The sequence below is a fragment of the Anolis carolinensis genome, chromosome 4, assembly GCF_035594765.1.
Source record: "Anolis carolinensis isolate JA03-04 chromosome 4, rAnoCar3.1.pri, whole genome shotgun sequence".
Taxonomy (NCBI): Eukaryota; Metazoa; Chordata; class Lepidosauria; order Squamata; family Dactyloidae; genus Anolis; species Anolis carolinensis.
Genome location: NC_085844.1, coordinates 250,148,650 through 250,164,450, shown reverse-complemented (window position 1 = coordinate 250,164,450; position 15,801 = coordinate 250,148,650). Strand labels below are relative to the sequence as shown.

The following is a 15,801-nucleotide window of genomic DNA, read 5'->3' as shown; positions in this document are numbered from 1 at the left end:
CATCTCAATCAGAAAATAAAAGTGGGGTGTAACACTACTAATGGCTCCAAGTTCCATTTACATTCCCCAATGTTCTGTTTCCAGATTTTCCACTGGGAATTTTGGAAACCTCTTAGGAGAATAATGTTTTCCCGCTTGGATTCACATCTCTAATTCAACTTCAGATGCAATCCTGACTGAGCAATATACCAAGCAGTATGGATTGAGGATGGTTACTAGTAAAGCACACAACTAACTAATATAAGATTCATGGTGATCTAAAGTAATATTTTAAAAGGAATAGGAAGCATTAATTATGTGAAAAGACAACTGCTAGGATAGATTCAAGCAATACACTCTTTTACAACAATAAAAGTGGCTGCATTCTCCTTTTTATAAAGAGCTAGCTTTTCTCACTGGAAAAAAGGAAGCAAGGTTTGAAACTGTGATGCAAATTCCCACTGTGCTCCTATGACACAGTAATACACGCAGCCAACTTGGACACAAATCACATTTAGAGTATTAGCCCCCAAAGAAACACTGCTGGCTGCTACACATTTATGGATCACATGAATCACCTCTTTCAAAGTTACACATGAGGTTAAAACGCAGCTCAATTAAAGAGCATTTTAACAGCATGCTTCAAGAAATGCACATGCAAACAGCAAGTCAGAGAAAATACATTCCTAAGGGGCACCATTTTTACTGAAAGCATATGTGTCATACTTGGCCTCATAAACGTAAAGACTCTTACTTTTAGCAGTATTAAATGTACCACGCGGCATACCTACAAATGTGCGAATAGGCCCTCTGGGGCCGGATGCTAGTCAGCAAGCATAAAAACACAGGCAACAATCCACATGACTATCATGATGCTTCAATGAAAGGGATTACAGGTCATCGCCAAGTTATAAACATTCAATTTACAAATGACTCCTAGTTAAGAATGGGGTGAGACAATAGGAAGTTAGAAAAATCTGCCCCTGGGAAGGGGAAGTCACACCTGAAAAAGATTTTATTATGGGGAAAAGGGGTCTCCACTGAAGCTTTATCTCCAATCCTTGTTTCCACAACAAGCCACATTTTTCAAAATCCAATTCTCACAGGGACAGAAAGTAAGGTGAAATCTTCTGAACAGGGGCACAGACTGAAAAGGAAACACCACAGGGGTGTAAATCATTTGGATGTAAGATGTCATATCTAGATTTATGAGCCATTATGTCTGGGCAGTGGGCCTTCTGGAGCCACAATTTCAGCAAACGAAATTGTTACACCCATATTATGAAATGGTGGTTCCCACGTGTGTTCCCATTGTCACCCTTTATTAACATGGGACATGATCATCTATGTGTTTATGAATTTGTGGGGGTCCCAGAACCAACCTCTTCAGTTATGGCTGGCGCAATGCTTTAGCATTCCTGTTACTGGGGAACATTTTACCCTTGTGAAGAATGGTCTGAAGCAATTCGCTGATGAAGACCTAAGGGGATATAAGTTTCAGGTGCTGCCTGAAAACACTTCTAGTTTATGCTGACCCAGACACCATGGAATCCTGGCCTGTGTTTCCTCTAATTAATATTCTACCAAGATTAGCAGTCTGACCTTGGCACAAATTGAGTATAGTTCCCACTGTGTGCATACAAAGCTCCGTCCCTACAGCCCATGCAGCTAGAAAGCACCTTGCACTCATGATTCAAAAGCTATCATGACAACTAATGTAGTTAGCACTTTAAAAAATTATGATGAAGAACACAGACAGCTTAATCGTAAACCAAGATCCCCTCTGAATGGATTTACAGTCAGCTCAAGAAGAAACCCGCAAACCAGGTGCTGGGCCAAGAAAGCCTCTAAGTACATAATCCAACATCAGGTTGAGCCAGCAACAAACCAGAAATAGAAAATATGCCCAGTGGATATGGATGAGCCTTGAAGCAAGGGATGGTCAAAGTAAAACTGGTGTCAAAAGACATTTCACTCTCAGATCAAGAGACATCAAAAAGGCTCATCCAAAAAGAGGGTTGCTGTGGCATTAAAAGGAGGGAAAGAACCGAAGAGAACGAGGTCAAATTCATCATCTAGTCAATCCTCAGTATTTTCATAAGAAGGCCAGGAAAAGAAAGAAATAAAGAGTCCCCTGTAATTGTCCCTTGTGCTCTTGCTATCACTTTACTGCCCTTTGAGAGAAGCTCACATCTAATGAAGGCTAAGCAGCAGCCAGGTCTGCCAGGTGTCTCTGCAAAGTGCCTGACCCACAAAGATAAACATTCCCAGCTCTAAAGTGCCGACAGAAGCATCTCTGCAAAGGAGACTGCCCTCTTGTTCTCTATATCCATCTTAAAAAAAAGGGGAGCAGTCAGAAATCCTACTCAGGCCCAGCAGTACGAGCTTTGCTAAAGTCTCCTGATTCGGCACATCAGTAACAGAGTCAAACGAATTCTTGAACTTTCCCGTTCATTTATCTGGAGAAACCCATGCCATGGATTGTGGTATCAATCCAGCAACTTTCTCTACAGAAGCAGAGTGTTAACGAAAAGCAGATGAGTAAAATTCAAGGGAAAACAGTTTCCAATATTATGGAGCAGACAGAAGTAAAGGCAAAAGCACTAGCTCTTGCTAGTGCCCTTGTGGTTAACAATAACCTTTCAATGCTGGGAAGCCTGCATTCTAGTAAGTGAAGTGCAGGTAAGGTATACTGTCCTGTTAGTGTGGGATGAGGTGTTGGATTTCAACTGGGCAACACCGAAGACAGTGCAGGTCTATAGAGCCAGCAATCATCTTTGCATCTCATTCTTTCCCTAACTGCAAGGACTTGTGGGCCCAATGAAAGCCCATTCCCCAAATGTACTTCTTGCTGCATTAGGGGCCCTATACACACACATACACACACAGCCTGGCTAGATCTTATACTGCTTCTGAGATAGGTGTGCCAGAGGTTTGGGAGATATTATGGGCCCATATACCTTTGGAAAGCCCCACATTGTGGGGAGGGGACATAATGACTTCTTTATATTGCAATCATTTTCATGGATAGTACTAATCTACAGTCAGCCCTCCATATTCAATGGAGCTGAGATGCAAAAAGTGACACAAATGGGAAAACCATGAATTAAATAAAACACTATTTTTTATTTGTGAGAAAATATCTCTAGGAATTCCAGGTCTTACGGTGCAAATAGATGGTCAAATTCTTTTGGACACGGACCACAGAATCATGCTATAGGGCACTCTAGGTCCTTTAGAGCAGTTTTATGGCAGAAATCAAACTCGCAAAAGTGAAACCTGAAAATGTGATGGGTTAACTATAAAACAGACCACGTTACTAATTTGTTTGTTTTTTCAACATTTTCGATTTCAGAGTTGCATTAACACAGTAGACTCTCAGTTAACTGGAACTCAAACACTCAGTATTCTTACAAAAGTGGCAAAGAAAAACCCTCAAATAATATTTTTAGATTTCAATAGGTTGTTTTTATAATACAGTAAGGAAGTAAAACTATGTTACATTAAATTAAGTTTGTCTTTGTCTTAATTTGCATTTAATTTCTGTATTTCAGTAGTAATATGAAGTCAATACAGAGCTTATGGTATAGTAAAGGACAGAGGATTAGTTAGGCCTTTATCTGGCATCTACCAATCCCCATAGGTGCTAGTTAACAGTCTGCTGTATTAGCTAAGAAGGCATCAAAATATCTGGCTGGTCTTCATAAGCAACCACAGACATTCATTCCATCTTTTCATTTAAGACCTTTGGGATAAATGGACCATTCGGATGGGTGACTATCTCCTCTCTCCATTCCACCAGACCTTTGTGAAAGGTCAAACGAGGCATGAAAGATTCTGCTTCCAACATCATTAATGCCAGGTAAAAATCCTCACTTTGCATTAGTAAAGTCAAAAACAGTAAAAGCGAATCATGCTTTTCTCTGTAGAGGCTGGTATGAAGTGAAAGACGCAGACACCTTCGAAGCCTTAAACAACAAATCAACACCTTCCTTTACACAGACACACACACATCCCGTGTGACCTCTGAAATATGCAAGAGGATGTGGAAAGGGGACATGATCTTTTCTACTAGACACAAAATGTAGAAGTCAGTGTGTGATCTCTATGATGCACAGAGAATTCATAATAGAAAAAATGAGCTTATCACTGGGCATCCATAGGAGCATCAGAGAAATCTCCAGAATGGTCCCAAAAGCTCAGTATTTTTGTGCATATTTGCATAAGGGGAAAAATCACTTTCTGAATACCTTTACACTAAAATTATCTAGTTACTCTTTCAAGCACAATGCAAAACAAACAGTTCAAAAAGAAAAACACTAAGAACAGAATTTCACCTTACACAAGCAATAGCTAAAAGACAGATTCCAGGGAAGACAGACATGTACGATTTCTGCAACTTTAGGGGCTTATTTTTTTAAGCAGAAGAGAAACAGCACTTCCTGAAACCAGTTTCTGAAAGCAGGATCAAAAGCAGACAGCTGCATAACCCATAGTCTGCAAAAAGCTGATCACATCATTTGCAATGTCAGTCTTCCTCTCCACTTTGCATGCTATCCAAGGAAAATATTCAATACACTCAGATGGAGAAGTTACCCCATAATTAGATCTAAACATGGTCTTATTCTTCTCTCATGAATCCCATTTTAGGTATCAGATGTCCAGACACAGCCAGCCCTTAAATCCATTCAACATTTCACAATTCAAATGCCAGAATGGTTTTTAAACTGAAACTACTGTACTACAGAAATTACTGAGGCAAGCACTCTTCAGTGTGATCTCAAGAAGCACTAGAAAGTCCTAAACAAGGACAGAGGATTTTCAAGTATCTGCAGTGTAATACCTGGGAAAAACGCAACCATTGTGTTCAATGGAGCTGACACCCAGGTAAGGGCTTATGCTAGGATTACAGCATAAACATTAAGCCTTGGTTCGGAAGTAAGAGGTTTCTCACTTCTCCAGATGACAGCACAAGATCAATTCCTTATGCCTCTGACAAAGCCAGCCAGCAATTCTGTCCATACCTAGAGGGAAGGTATTTTAGTACAGATACTGAGAAATCTAATCAACGCCTACTAACTGTTGGCAGCTTTTTTCAGGGAGAACGCCTTATTCTCTCACCACCATAAATGGAAACACACATTTTTTCACATGCCTTTGCCTCTAGAAGTATACCGCCTCACTCTTTCAACCACTGGATGACAATATTTTCTCTTCTTCCCAGGCTACTAGAACTATAAATAAAGATATGGAACTGAGGGTTCCTTTTCTTCTGAAAAATGGCCATGAAACTTTGAAAGCCCCCTGTTTAAAAATATCTGTTTAGCCAAAAAGGACAGGAAGTTTCTTTCCTATATGAAGTATTCCTTCTTTCTAAACACAGACAGCAAAAGCCATCCTTCAATCGTAGCACACAAGATAGCCTATTTCAGTATATGCCTCATAAAAAAGAGGCTTCTTCTCATGGAATTTCTTCTTATAATGGGGGAAACGCTATTCTGCTAAAAGCAGCAGCACTTCCAATTTAAAAACATTGGAGTATAATTCAATTACCGTCACCCTGCAGCTTACACACAGCAGCAAAGAAATAGAATGACCAAGTGTACTGTTGTGGTTTATTCTTCTTTGCTATAGCTATCGGGAGACCAACAATGGGAAAATATCCAGGTGAGAAGATATTTCAAAATCATAATAGTCTTCACCATCTCAACATTTCCCACAAACCAGGACTTAAGGCATTCTGAAGCCTTGCTGTTCATCAAGATAAGAGTTCATGCTCCATCTAAATGAGAACAATAGATTGAAAGCTGTCTCTCCCACTACTGGGTGGCTTAAGGTGTGGAAAGCCAGATGCCTCCAGGTGAGTCTTCATGTGCACTTGATTTCACAGCTTGTTAGAAAGAATGTATTAAATACCTCAATGGAATTCCTCACACTGCTGCTTCTCCAACTTTTTTGAATACAGTATATACTTGAGTATAAACCAACCCAAATATAAGCAGAGGCACCTAATTTTACTACAAAAAAACTTGGATAACTTATTGACCCGAGTATAAGCTGAGGAAAATGAAGCAGCTACTGGTAAATTTCAAAATAAAAATAGATACCAATAAAATTACATTAATCGAGGCATCAATAGGTTAAATAATGTATATATATGGATACAGATATACAAGTTCATGGATCTATATGTATATAGGATTTGCAAAGACCTGCAAACATATGAGGGGAAAATTCATATATAAAATTAATGTATATAGATAGAGATATATAAGTACAGACTGCAAATGCATGCAGAGGATTAATGCCTATATCTGTGAGTTTAACCAATATTTCAGGGGAAAATGCTTTTATAAGATTAATGGATATATTTTTTTCTTCTTCCTGACTTGCAAGGGCGTCTTTCCCTTTTCAAAACATTTGCTTGGTTAAGAGCGAGAGAGGCTTTGGAAAACACACTGATAAGGGAAGGTAAGAGAGAAATACATCATATATTGTAAGCAATGGCCTCCAGGTTTTGTTGCCCGGCCTTGGCCCCATTATAAGCCAAGGGAGGCTTTTTTAGCTCAAAAAAGGGCTGAAAAACTCGGCTTATCTTCGAGTATATACGGTATATATTGCTAGCAAATTCCTACTATCAAGGAAGAAACTACTAGTTCTCAGAAGACTACTGGAAGAGTGGGATATTTTGACTTTTAAGAGGCATGTCTTCCTACAATAAAGTCCAAGTATCTTATGTCCTGCAGAAATCTGACAAATGGCTTTTCCTTCCATCAACTTGTGATTGGAAAACATGGAGACTAACAGCTAATCTGAGAGACAGCAGTGTATTTATGATTTTGCTATGATCACCAAAGTTGAAATAGGACATTAGAGGGGGGATCTGTACCAACTTCTCAACATGCCTGTTTGAATATATTCTCTTCCATTTTCTAAGAGTATTTCTGCCTTTCCCCCAACTTCATACTGAGATTAAGCATGTCCTTAGTAACACAGAGACCTCATAAGCTTGTGGCACTGTAATTCTACAAAGAGAAGTAGCATGAGATTTCCCAGATATTATTGTGTTTAAATTCTCAACAGCTCTAGTCAGCATAACCAATGATGAGGATTGCTTGGAGATGCACAAGAACTGAAGGGCATTGTGATCCATAATACAGGATAATTCTTTTAACTTTGTAGAAATATTTTTTTTTCTTATGAAAAAACAGGAGGGAAGAGCATTGTGTTCATTTTCACATACTGACCCAGAAATAACTGCCCTTTCTGTAAATTCCCCTAGCTTCCTTCTGCTACATGGCAGCTTTTCTTAGCTGTGGGTTAAACTGTACTACCTTCTGTTCTCCAAACATCTGGGCTATATATTCATCGCTGAGAACTGGGCCACGTTAGCTGGGGCAACTGAGTCAGCAGGTCCAATACATATGGAGGACATCAGGTTGATTATCCCATGCCAAGGGTGATTTCAAGGCAAATGCTTTAAGACAGGTCAACACAAGCCACGGAGCAAACTTTCCCTTTCACTTTAGGTAAAGAACAAACTCTAATCACCAATGTTGAGGAATTTCTTGAAATACAGAAGCCGCTTAGTAATCCAAAAGTGGGTTCAACCACTTAAAAATAATAAACAAATCCCCCAAATAAACCTTGATTTTATCATTTTGTGTAAGGAATGCCATTTTACTACACCACTGCATAGGATGGATCTCAATCATCCATGGATTTTGGTATCTATGGGGAATCTTGGAACTAACCCCTAGGTTGTGATATGAAAATCCAGGCCAAAGCCACAATATTTTCTTATAATTTAAGTTATAGCAGTGCTTTCTAGAAACTACAGTAACCTAGGAATAGATATTAACAAACAAGATTACAATATTATTGATGCAATTTACAGGATTGTTGCAAGTGCCACAACTAATAAAACTATGGAAAGAAAACCCAAAACCACTATACAATATTAAGAATTGTTATTTTTTTCCATTCGCAATGAAGAAGCAACATATCTGCTATTTTGCTAAATTGCCTACTACTGAAAACTACTTTTGAAGAACCTAAGAAATCCAGGCTATCCAGTCTCCTAAAAGTGCAATGCGTCTACCTCAAAACAAACAAACAAACAATACATGTTCTGTAAAGCAGTGGTACTAACAGGGGCAGTCCCCGGACTGGTTCTTGTCTGTGAGCTTTTGGTCCACAGAGTTTCCAGAATGAAACAGTTGTAGCCAATAGGTGTAAATATGGTACCAATATGGTTCCTGACCTATGGGGGGGGGGAGTAATACTGGCCCCCATTTCAGGAAACTTGAGAAACACTATTCCAGAGGATCAGAAGTTATTTGCTGTGTCTAAAAATGTAAACAATTAACCTCTTGCCCAAATTGCCTTTATGCTTTACTTTTCACCATATGCCTGTTTTCCAACTGGTCGTCTCAGTAAGAGCCACTGAGGTTATAGCTGAACCATACAAACTTTTTTTTCTCCAAAACAGGGAACAGCAATCCCTCTGTATGCAGAAGTTAGGGAGCTGCATCCAATGGCTATAATAGCTTATTTCTTTCCTGGAAATTTACCAGGAAAGTGAATTCATTGAATCACAGAGTTGAAAGAAACCACAAAGGCCATTCAGGCCAACTCTCTGCCTTGCAGGAAACTTAATGACATAGCTGTGTTAGTCAGGAATACAGGTATACAAAGGGATCTTGTAGCAACTTTAAGACTGAGAGGGGGAAAATATGTAGCATAAGCTTTCATAGACTTAACCTACTTCCATCACACATCTGAAGAAGTAGATCCGGAGTGCATCTACACTGTAAACATAATGAAGCTTGACCCTACTTTCCCAATTCTCTAATCTGTGATGACCATTTTGGATCCTGATCCTGTCCTCTGGAGAACTAAGAAATACCCCAGTGTGATTCTAGCTACATCAATAGGAGTCTATTGTCTAAAATGGGGGAAGTCATAGTCCCTTTCTATTTTGCTTTGGTCAGGCCTCCCTTGGAATAACACTGTCAAGTTCTGACCAAAACAATTCAATAGAGAGATGAACAAGATGAAAGGTGTTCAGAGAAGGGTCACCAAAATGGTCTAAAAATCATGGATCCCTCTGAGGAGCGGCTTAAGGAACTTAGGGTAGGTTTAGCTTAAAGAAAAAAAGGCTGAGAGGGAATACGAGAGCCATTTTTAAATATCTGAAAGGATGTCACAGGAAAGAGCTGGCTTGTTTTCTTCTACTCTGGAGACTGGGAAACAGAGTAATGACTTCAAACTAGAGGAAGAGATTCACATAAACATTTAAGAACCTCCTGACAATAAGAGCTGTTTGACAATTGAACATACTGTAGATTGCCTGGGAGTCTGTTGGAGTCTCCTTTTCTGGAGGTTTTTAAGCAGAGACTGGGTAGCCAGCCACCTGTCATAAGTGCTTTGATTGTGTGTTGTTCATGCACTGCAGAAAATCCCACAATATCTGCCTTGAACTGGGTTATCTGAGTCCACACTGCCATATATTCCAGATCAAAGCAGATAATGTGGGATGTTATTCAGCAGTGTGGAAGCGGCTTAGGACTTAATGGAGCCATGGGTTCAAATGACAGGAAAAGAACACTAGGAATAACTTATAAATAAATAAATAAATACAGTTTATTATTATTAACAACTTCCTGACCATAAGATGAGATGTTCAACAATGGAACTCACTGCTTCTGAGACTGGTGGAGGGTCCCTCTCTGGAGGCTTTTAAACAGAGGCTGGATGGCCATCTGTCAGGAGGGCTTTGAGTGTGTGTTCCTGCCTATCAGAATGGGGTTGGACTGGATGGACCATGGTGGGAACAAGGATGGGTGACACCTGGCTTGTGGTCCTAGTAGACCACAAACTAAACATGAACCAGAATTATGATGCAGCAGTGAGAAAAGCCAATGTGATTTTAGGCTGCATCAACAGGAGTGTAGTGCCTAAGTCCCTCTGAGGAGTGGCTTAGGCAGCTGGGGATGTTTGTCTTGGAGAAAAAGAGGTTGCGTGCAGACAGGAGAGTCATGTTTAAGTATTGAAAAATATGTCACATGAAGACGGGAACAAGCTTATTTTCTGCTGCTCCAGAGCAGGACTTTTAAAACTTTTTCCACTCACAACCTCTTTCTGCTAGAGAAATTTTATGTGACCCTAGATATAAAGATATATAAAATAAGTATAAACATTAAATATTTAATGATAGTACGCCAGCATTTGCAAGCGTTGCTGAGCAGGCTATCCACTGTAAACACTGCATATTGTTTGCTAACAAAATTTGTACAAGTGGGTGGTGTTCAGAAACCATTTATTATTTCTGGTTACTGTTTCCAAAATGTTTGTGACCCCAATATTGAATGAAGGGGACCCCATTTGGAGTTGGGGCTCACAGTTTAAGAAGCAGTGCCCTAGAGAATACGCCATGGAGCAATGGATTCAAACTGCAGGAAAACAGAACCCCTTGGGAGGGAGTTCCAAAGTCTGGAAGCAACCACCAAAAAGGGAGTGCTAGCAGACCACAAACTAAACATGAGCCAGGTGTGTGATGCGGCAGCGAAAATAAGCCAATGCGATTTTATGCTGCATCAATACGAGAATAGAGACTGCATCAAGGGAAATCATAGTCCCACTCTATTCTTGTACTTTGGTCAGGTTTCGCCTGGAATAAATTTGTGTCCTGTTCTGGGCAAAACAATTCAAAAAGGAGACAGACAAACTGGAAGGCGAATGGAGAATGAAAATGCCCAAAGATTTGGAAGACAAGCCCTATGAGGAGTGACTTAGGAAGCTCTGTGTGTCCAACCTAAGTTGGAGAAAAGAAGGCTGAGAGAGGACATGATAGCCATGTTGAAAATACTTGAGAGGATGAAACATTGAGAAGAAGCTTTTTTCTGTTGCTCTGGAGACAAGGATATAATGGACCAACGGAATCAAAATTGCAGGAAAAGAGATTCTACCTAAAAATTTGGAAGAAATTCTAGGATGGGTGACAACTGGCTTGAAAACGGTGTCTGTCAATGAGATATAGATAGGGAGTCCTAGTAGACCATAAGCTGAACATGAGGCAGGAATGTGATGCAGCAGTTAAAAAAGCCAACGCAATTTTAGGTTGTATCAATCTGAATCTAGCACCTAGATGGAGGGAAATCATAGCCTCACTCTCTTCTCCTCTGGTCAGGCATCACCTGGAATTATAATCCTGTACCCAATTCTGGACAAAGCAATTTAAGAAGGAGATGGACAAGATGGAAAGGTTCCCAAATTGATTGAAGGTCTAGAAGCTACGAATCCATCAGAGGAGCGGCTTAGGGAGTTATGTATGTTTAGCATGGAGAAGAGAGCGACGAGAGAAGAGAATATGATGGCTATGTTTAAATATTTGACAATATTTATATTTATTTATGAGCAGCAGCTGAGAGGGGCAGAGACAAGGCCCTCCCCAGAGGACCACACATTTCTAACTGATCCATAGAAAAAGATAGGGTCCTTCGAATAACACAATATAGGCTACCCCGAGTTACAAATATCCAAGTTACAAATGACTCCTAGTTAAGAACGGGGCTGAGACAACAGGAAGAGAGAGGAATCTTCCCCTCAAAAGGAAAATTCTCCCCTGAGAGTTATTATCAGGGTGAAAAGAGGTCTCTGCTGAAACTTTCTCACCAATCCTTGTTTCCACAAGACACATTTTCAAAATCCAATTCTCACAGGGACGGAAAGTGAGAAGGCTTCATATATACAGGGGCACAGACAGCAAAGGAAACAGCACAGGGGTGTTCACTCTTCCCTTTATGATCCAAAGTTTGTGTGTATGTGTGTGTATATGGCTGAAGTTACACTTAAAAATGTTCCAGTTCTGGCTTATATACAAATTCAACTTAAGAACAAACTTACTGAACCTTTCCTGTCTTTAACTTGGAGACGGCCTGTAGTCCTCAAAGGCACACTCCATACTTGACAGAGGATCCAGTAGGGCTGGTTGTGGTTAGGACTTGGATGGGAGGCCACCTATGAATACCAGCTAGTCAGCTCTGTTTAGGCTGACACTATTTCTGCCTTTTCTCACTGTTTTGCGCCACCTTTGATGAGGATATAACATTCCAGAGTCTTCTTCAGTCTAATGTGGCCACCACAGCTTTCCACAGTTGCCCATCCCCAAAGTATTTTATTTATCATATACAGGCCGTCCCCGAAATACAAATATCCACCTTAGAAATGACTCCTAGTTCAGAATGAGACAACTAGGAGACAACAGGAAGTGAGAAAAATCTACCCCTTGGAAGGGAAATCATGGGGGAAAGGGGTCGCCACTGAAGCTTTATGTCCAATTCTTGTTTTACCAACATGTCAAATATTTCAAATTATCACAGATCGATCTATATATATGGTTATAGACAAATAAATGACCCCATATAAGAACTCCCTAGTTTTAAGTATAAATACATTAAAACTAGGGAGTTCTTTTTCAAACACCCTGTATATGCAGATATAGGTAGATAGATCTTAGATAGAGATTTTTAAAGGTAACCCCATACAGTATATGCACAATGAATATAGAGATAGATAGATCATATATATGGATATAGGTAGATAACCCCATCTATATATATAAAAGGGTAATGGAATCACGGCACCGGACAAAACAACTAAATTAAACGCCCCACAACCTTGAAAATTGACAGCACAACCTCTCATCCACGCCTCTACATTCATACAACAAAAAGAAAAGAAAAATTAAGTCCTAGTCACAGCAACGCGTGGCCGGGCGCAGCTAGTACAGTATATACACAAATAGCTAGATAACCTAATATAGTATATACGGACATAGATTCTATGTGTGTGTGTGTGTATAGATACAGATACCTAGATAACCCACACACACATATATACACACACACATGTATATACAGTACAGTCTCACTTATCTAACGTAAACAGGCCGGCAGAATGTTGGATAAGTGAAAATGTTGGATAATAAGGAGGGATTAAGAAAAAAAGGCTATTAAACATAAAATTACATTATGATTTTACAAATTAAGCACCAAAACATCATGTTTTACAACAAATTGACAGAAAAAGCAGTTCAATACAAAAATAATGTTATGTAGTAATTACTGTATTTACGAATTTAGCACCAAAACATTGCAATATTTACTACAAAAACATTTACTACTAAAAGGCAGACTGCATTGGATAATACAGAATATTGGATAAGTGAAGCTTGGATAAGTGAGACTAATGTATATATATCTAGCACTTTGCATTGATAATAATCATAACTTTGTTTTTGTACCCTGCCTCCATCTCCTGGAAGGGACTCGAGGTGGCTTACATATGGCACAAAATGCGTAAAACAACGCACAAAATTAACACACAGTACAATACAGAGTAAAATCAGTTGTATATAGAACAATTTGAACTCTGAACAGCGCCCAATAATGTATTGAAAAAATTGACTACTAAAAGGCAAACTGTGTTGAATAATACAGAACACTGGATAAGCGAAGATTGGATAAGTGTTCTGTATTATTCAACACAGTTTGCCTTTTAGTAGTCAATTTTTTCAATACATTGTGATGTTTTGGTGCTAAATTCATAAATACAGTAATTACTACATTACGGTACCCCTGTATTGAACTGCTTTCTGTCAATTTGTTGTAAAACATGTTTTGTTGCTTAATTTGTAAAATCATAATGTAGGTAAAGGTAAAGATTTCCCCTGACGTTAATGTATTACAATATAATACTGATAATAATACAATTTAATAATATTAATTATATATTATATATTAAATGTAATATTACTAATAATATTACAATGTCACGATATAGTACAATATAGTAATTTAATGTTAGTATTGTACTATGCTAATAATATAATGTATGTGAATGTAATTTGTAAGCCGCTCTGAGTCCCCTTTGGGGTGAGAAGGGCGGCATATAAATGTAGTAAATAAATAAATAAGTCCAGTCGTGACCGACTCTGGGGGTTGGTGCTCAACTCCATTTCTAAGCCGAAGAGCCGGCGTTGTCCATAGACATCTCCAAGGTCATGTGGCTGGCACGACTGCATGGAGCACCGTTACCTTCCCGCCGGAGTGGTACCTATTAATCTACTCACATTTGCATGTTTTCGAACTGCTAGGTTGGCTGGAGCTGGGGCTAACAGCGGGCGCTCATTCCGCTCCCGGGATTTGAACCTGGGACCTTTTGGTCTGCAAGTTCAGCAGCTCAGCGCTTTAACACACTGTGCCACCAGGGGCCCCATCATAACATAATTTGACGTTTAATAGGCTTTTTCTTAATCCCTCTTTATTATCCAACATTTTCGCTTATCCAACGTTCTGCTGGCCCGTTTATGTTGGATAAGTGAGAGACTACTGTATATACATGTGTGTGTGTGTGTAATTTTGGCTGGAATTGCACTTTAAAATGTCTCTGTACTGACATCACTTGGGGACTGACTGTATGCAGCAGGCCTGGGCCCACTTCTACCCTCATTCCTGAGGTTTTGGACTCCAACTCCCATAATTCCTAACAACTACAGGCCATTAGGAATTGTGGGAGGTGGGAGTCCAAACCTCGAGAAAGAGGGCCGAAGTGGGTCCAGGCCTGCTGCATACAGGCCTACCACACTGTTGTCTCAACAAAGGCCTTTCCAAAACCTCCCTATTCCTCTCAACAAAAGCACCCCGCCAGAGAAATAAACAAAACAATAACAATAACAACCACCCTTCCCACTGTCTCACCAGGCGGGCGGCCTCGGCCCACGTGCGCTCCTTCTTCCTCCTCTGCTTCATCTCCCTCATCTTCCTCTTGGCCTGGCGACGAATGGCAGCAACGGAAAGGAAACGAAAGAAGGGAAAAGCGGGGCCTATATGTGTGTGAGAGAGAGAGACGGAAAGAGAACCCAAGAAGGCGAAGAAAAGAGTCGTGAGGAAAAAAGAGAAGCAGGAGAAGGAGAAGCAGCTCCTCAGGCCTGCGATGGTGGAATGAGGCTAAACGGGGGGAAAGAAAGAACTACGGAAAGCGAGGAAGGCCTCAAAGGTGGCGCCGCGAGGGGGGGACGCGTTGGTTCCTCAGGCCCAGCATAACAACGGAGAAAGAGGAGGAAAAAGGAAGAGGGAGGTCAAAGGTCTTTCGGAAGGGCGGGCGGGAAAGGGAAACGGAAGGAGAGGAGAGGAAGGAAGCCTGTCTTTCTCGACTGAGAGAAAAGGGAAAAGAAGGCGGCGCTAGGCCCGGACGGTGGCCTCCGAGGGACAAATCCTTCCCGCACGCCAAGGTAAAGCCAAGCAGGCAACGGTCACTAAGCTAGAGAGGGAGGGGGGGAAGGGTGGAGGCGGGGGCAGTTCGAAGGAAAACAACGCACGGCGGCCGACGGGAAGTGTAGTCCCCGGCGGAATGGGCGGGGCCCCGCTCTGAGGGAAAGAGCGCGCCGGAGAGACTACACCTCCCAGAACGCACTGCGAAGGAAAAAGGAAGCAGCGCCGCGATGCATGATGGGTGCCGCACAAAAAAATAACTCAGTGACGGGTGGGGCTACAACATCACAACATCCGGGTATCTCAAAATGGTAGGAGTCGCGTAACCGAGGCCTGTTTGTTTGTCCCGCAAAGGCTCCTCCCAGGCGCGATGGATCCGGACCAAGCTTGGCACACGGGCGCTTCAGGCTCCGGCTTAGAACAATGGAAGGGTTTGGTCTCAAAGAACAGCTTCTTCCCGGCCCAAAAACAAAGGGAAAGGGAAGGAAGGAAGCTGATTGGCTGGGAGAAAGTTGCATCCCGTGACGTCACTGATAAAGAACGGGAG

The 15,801-nt window shown here is 40.8% G+C and overlaps 1 protein-coding gene across 1 annotated transcript in view; it reads right to left on the bottom strand.

Moving 5' to 3' along the window:
- The window catches only part of asxl1 (ASXL transcriptional regulator 1), a 41,939-nt gene extending 26,589 nt beyond the window's left edge, over positions 1-15,350 (bottom strand). Inside the window, exon 1 of the mRNA XM_008120860.3 lies at positions 14,742-15,350. Within this exon, the coding sequence (XP_008119067.1) occupies positions 14,742-14,801 (60 nt within the window). The 5' untranslated portion in view covers positions 14,802-15,350. The remainder of the gene's footprint in view (positions 1-14,741) is intronic.
- Between the last annotated feature and the right edge of the window lie 451 nt (positions 15,351-15,801).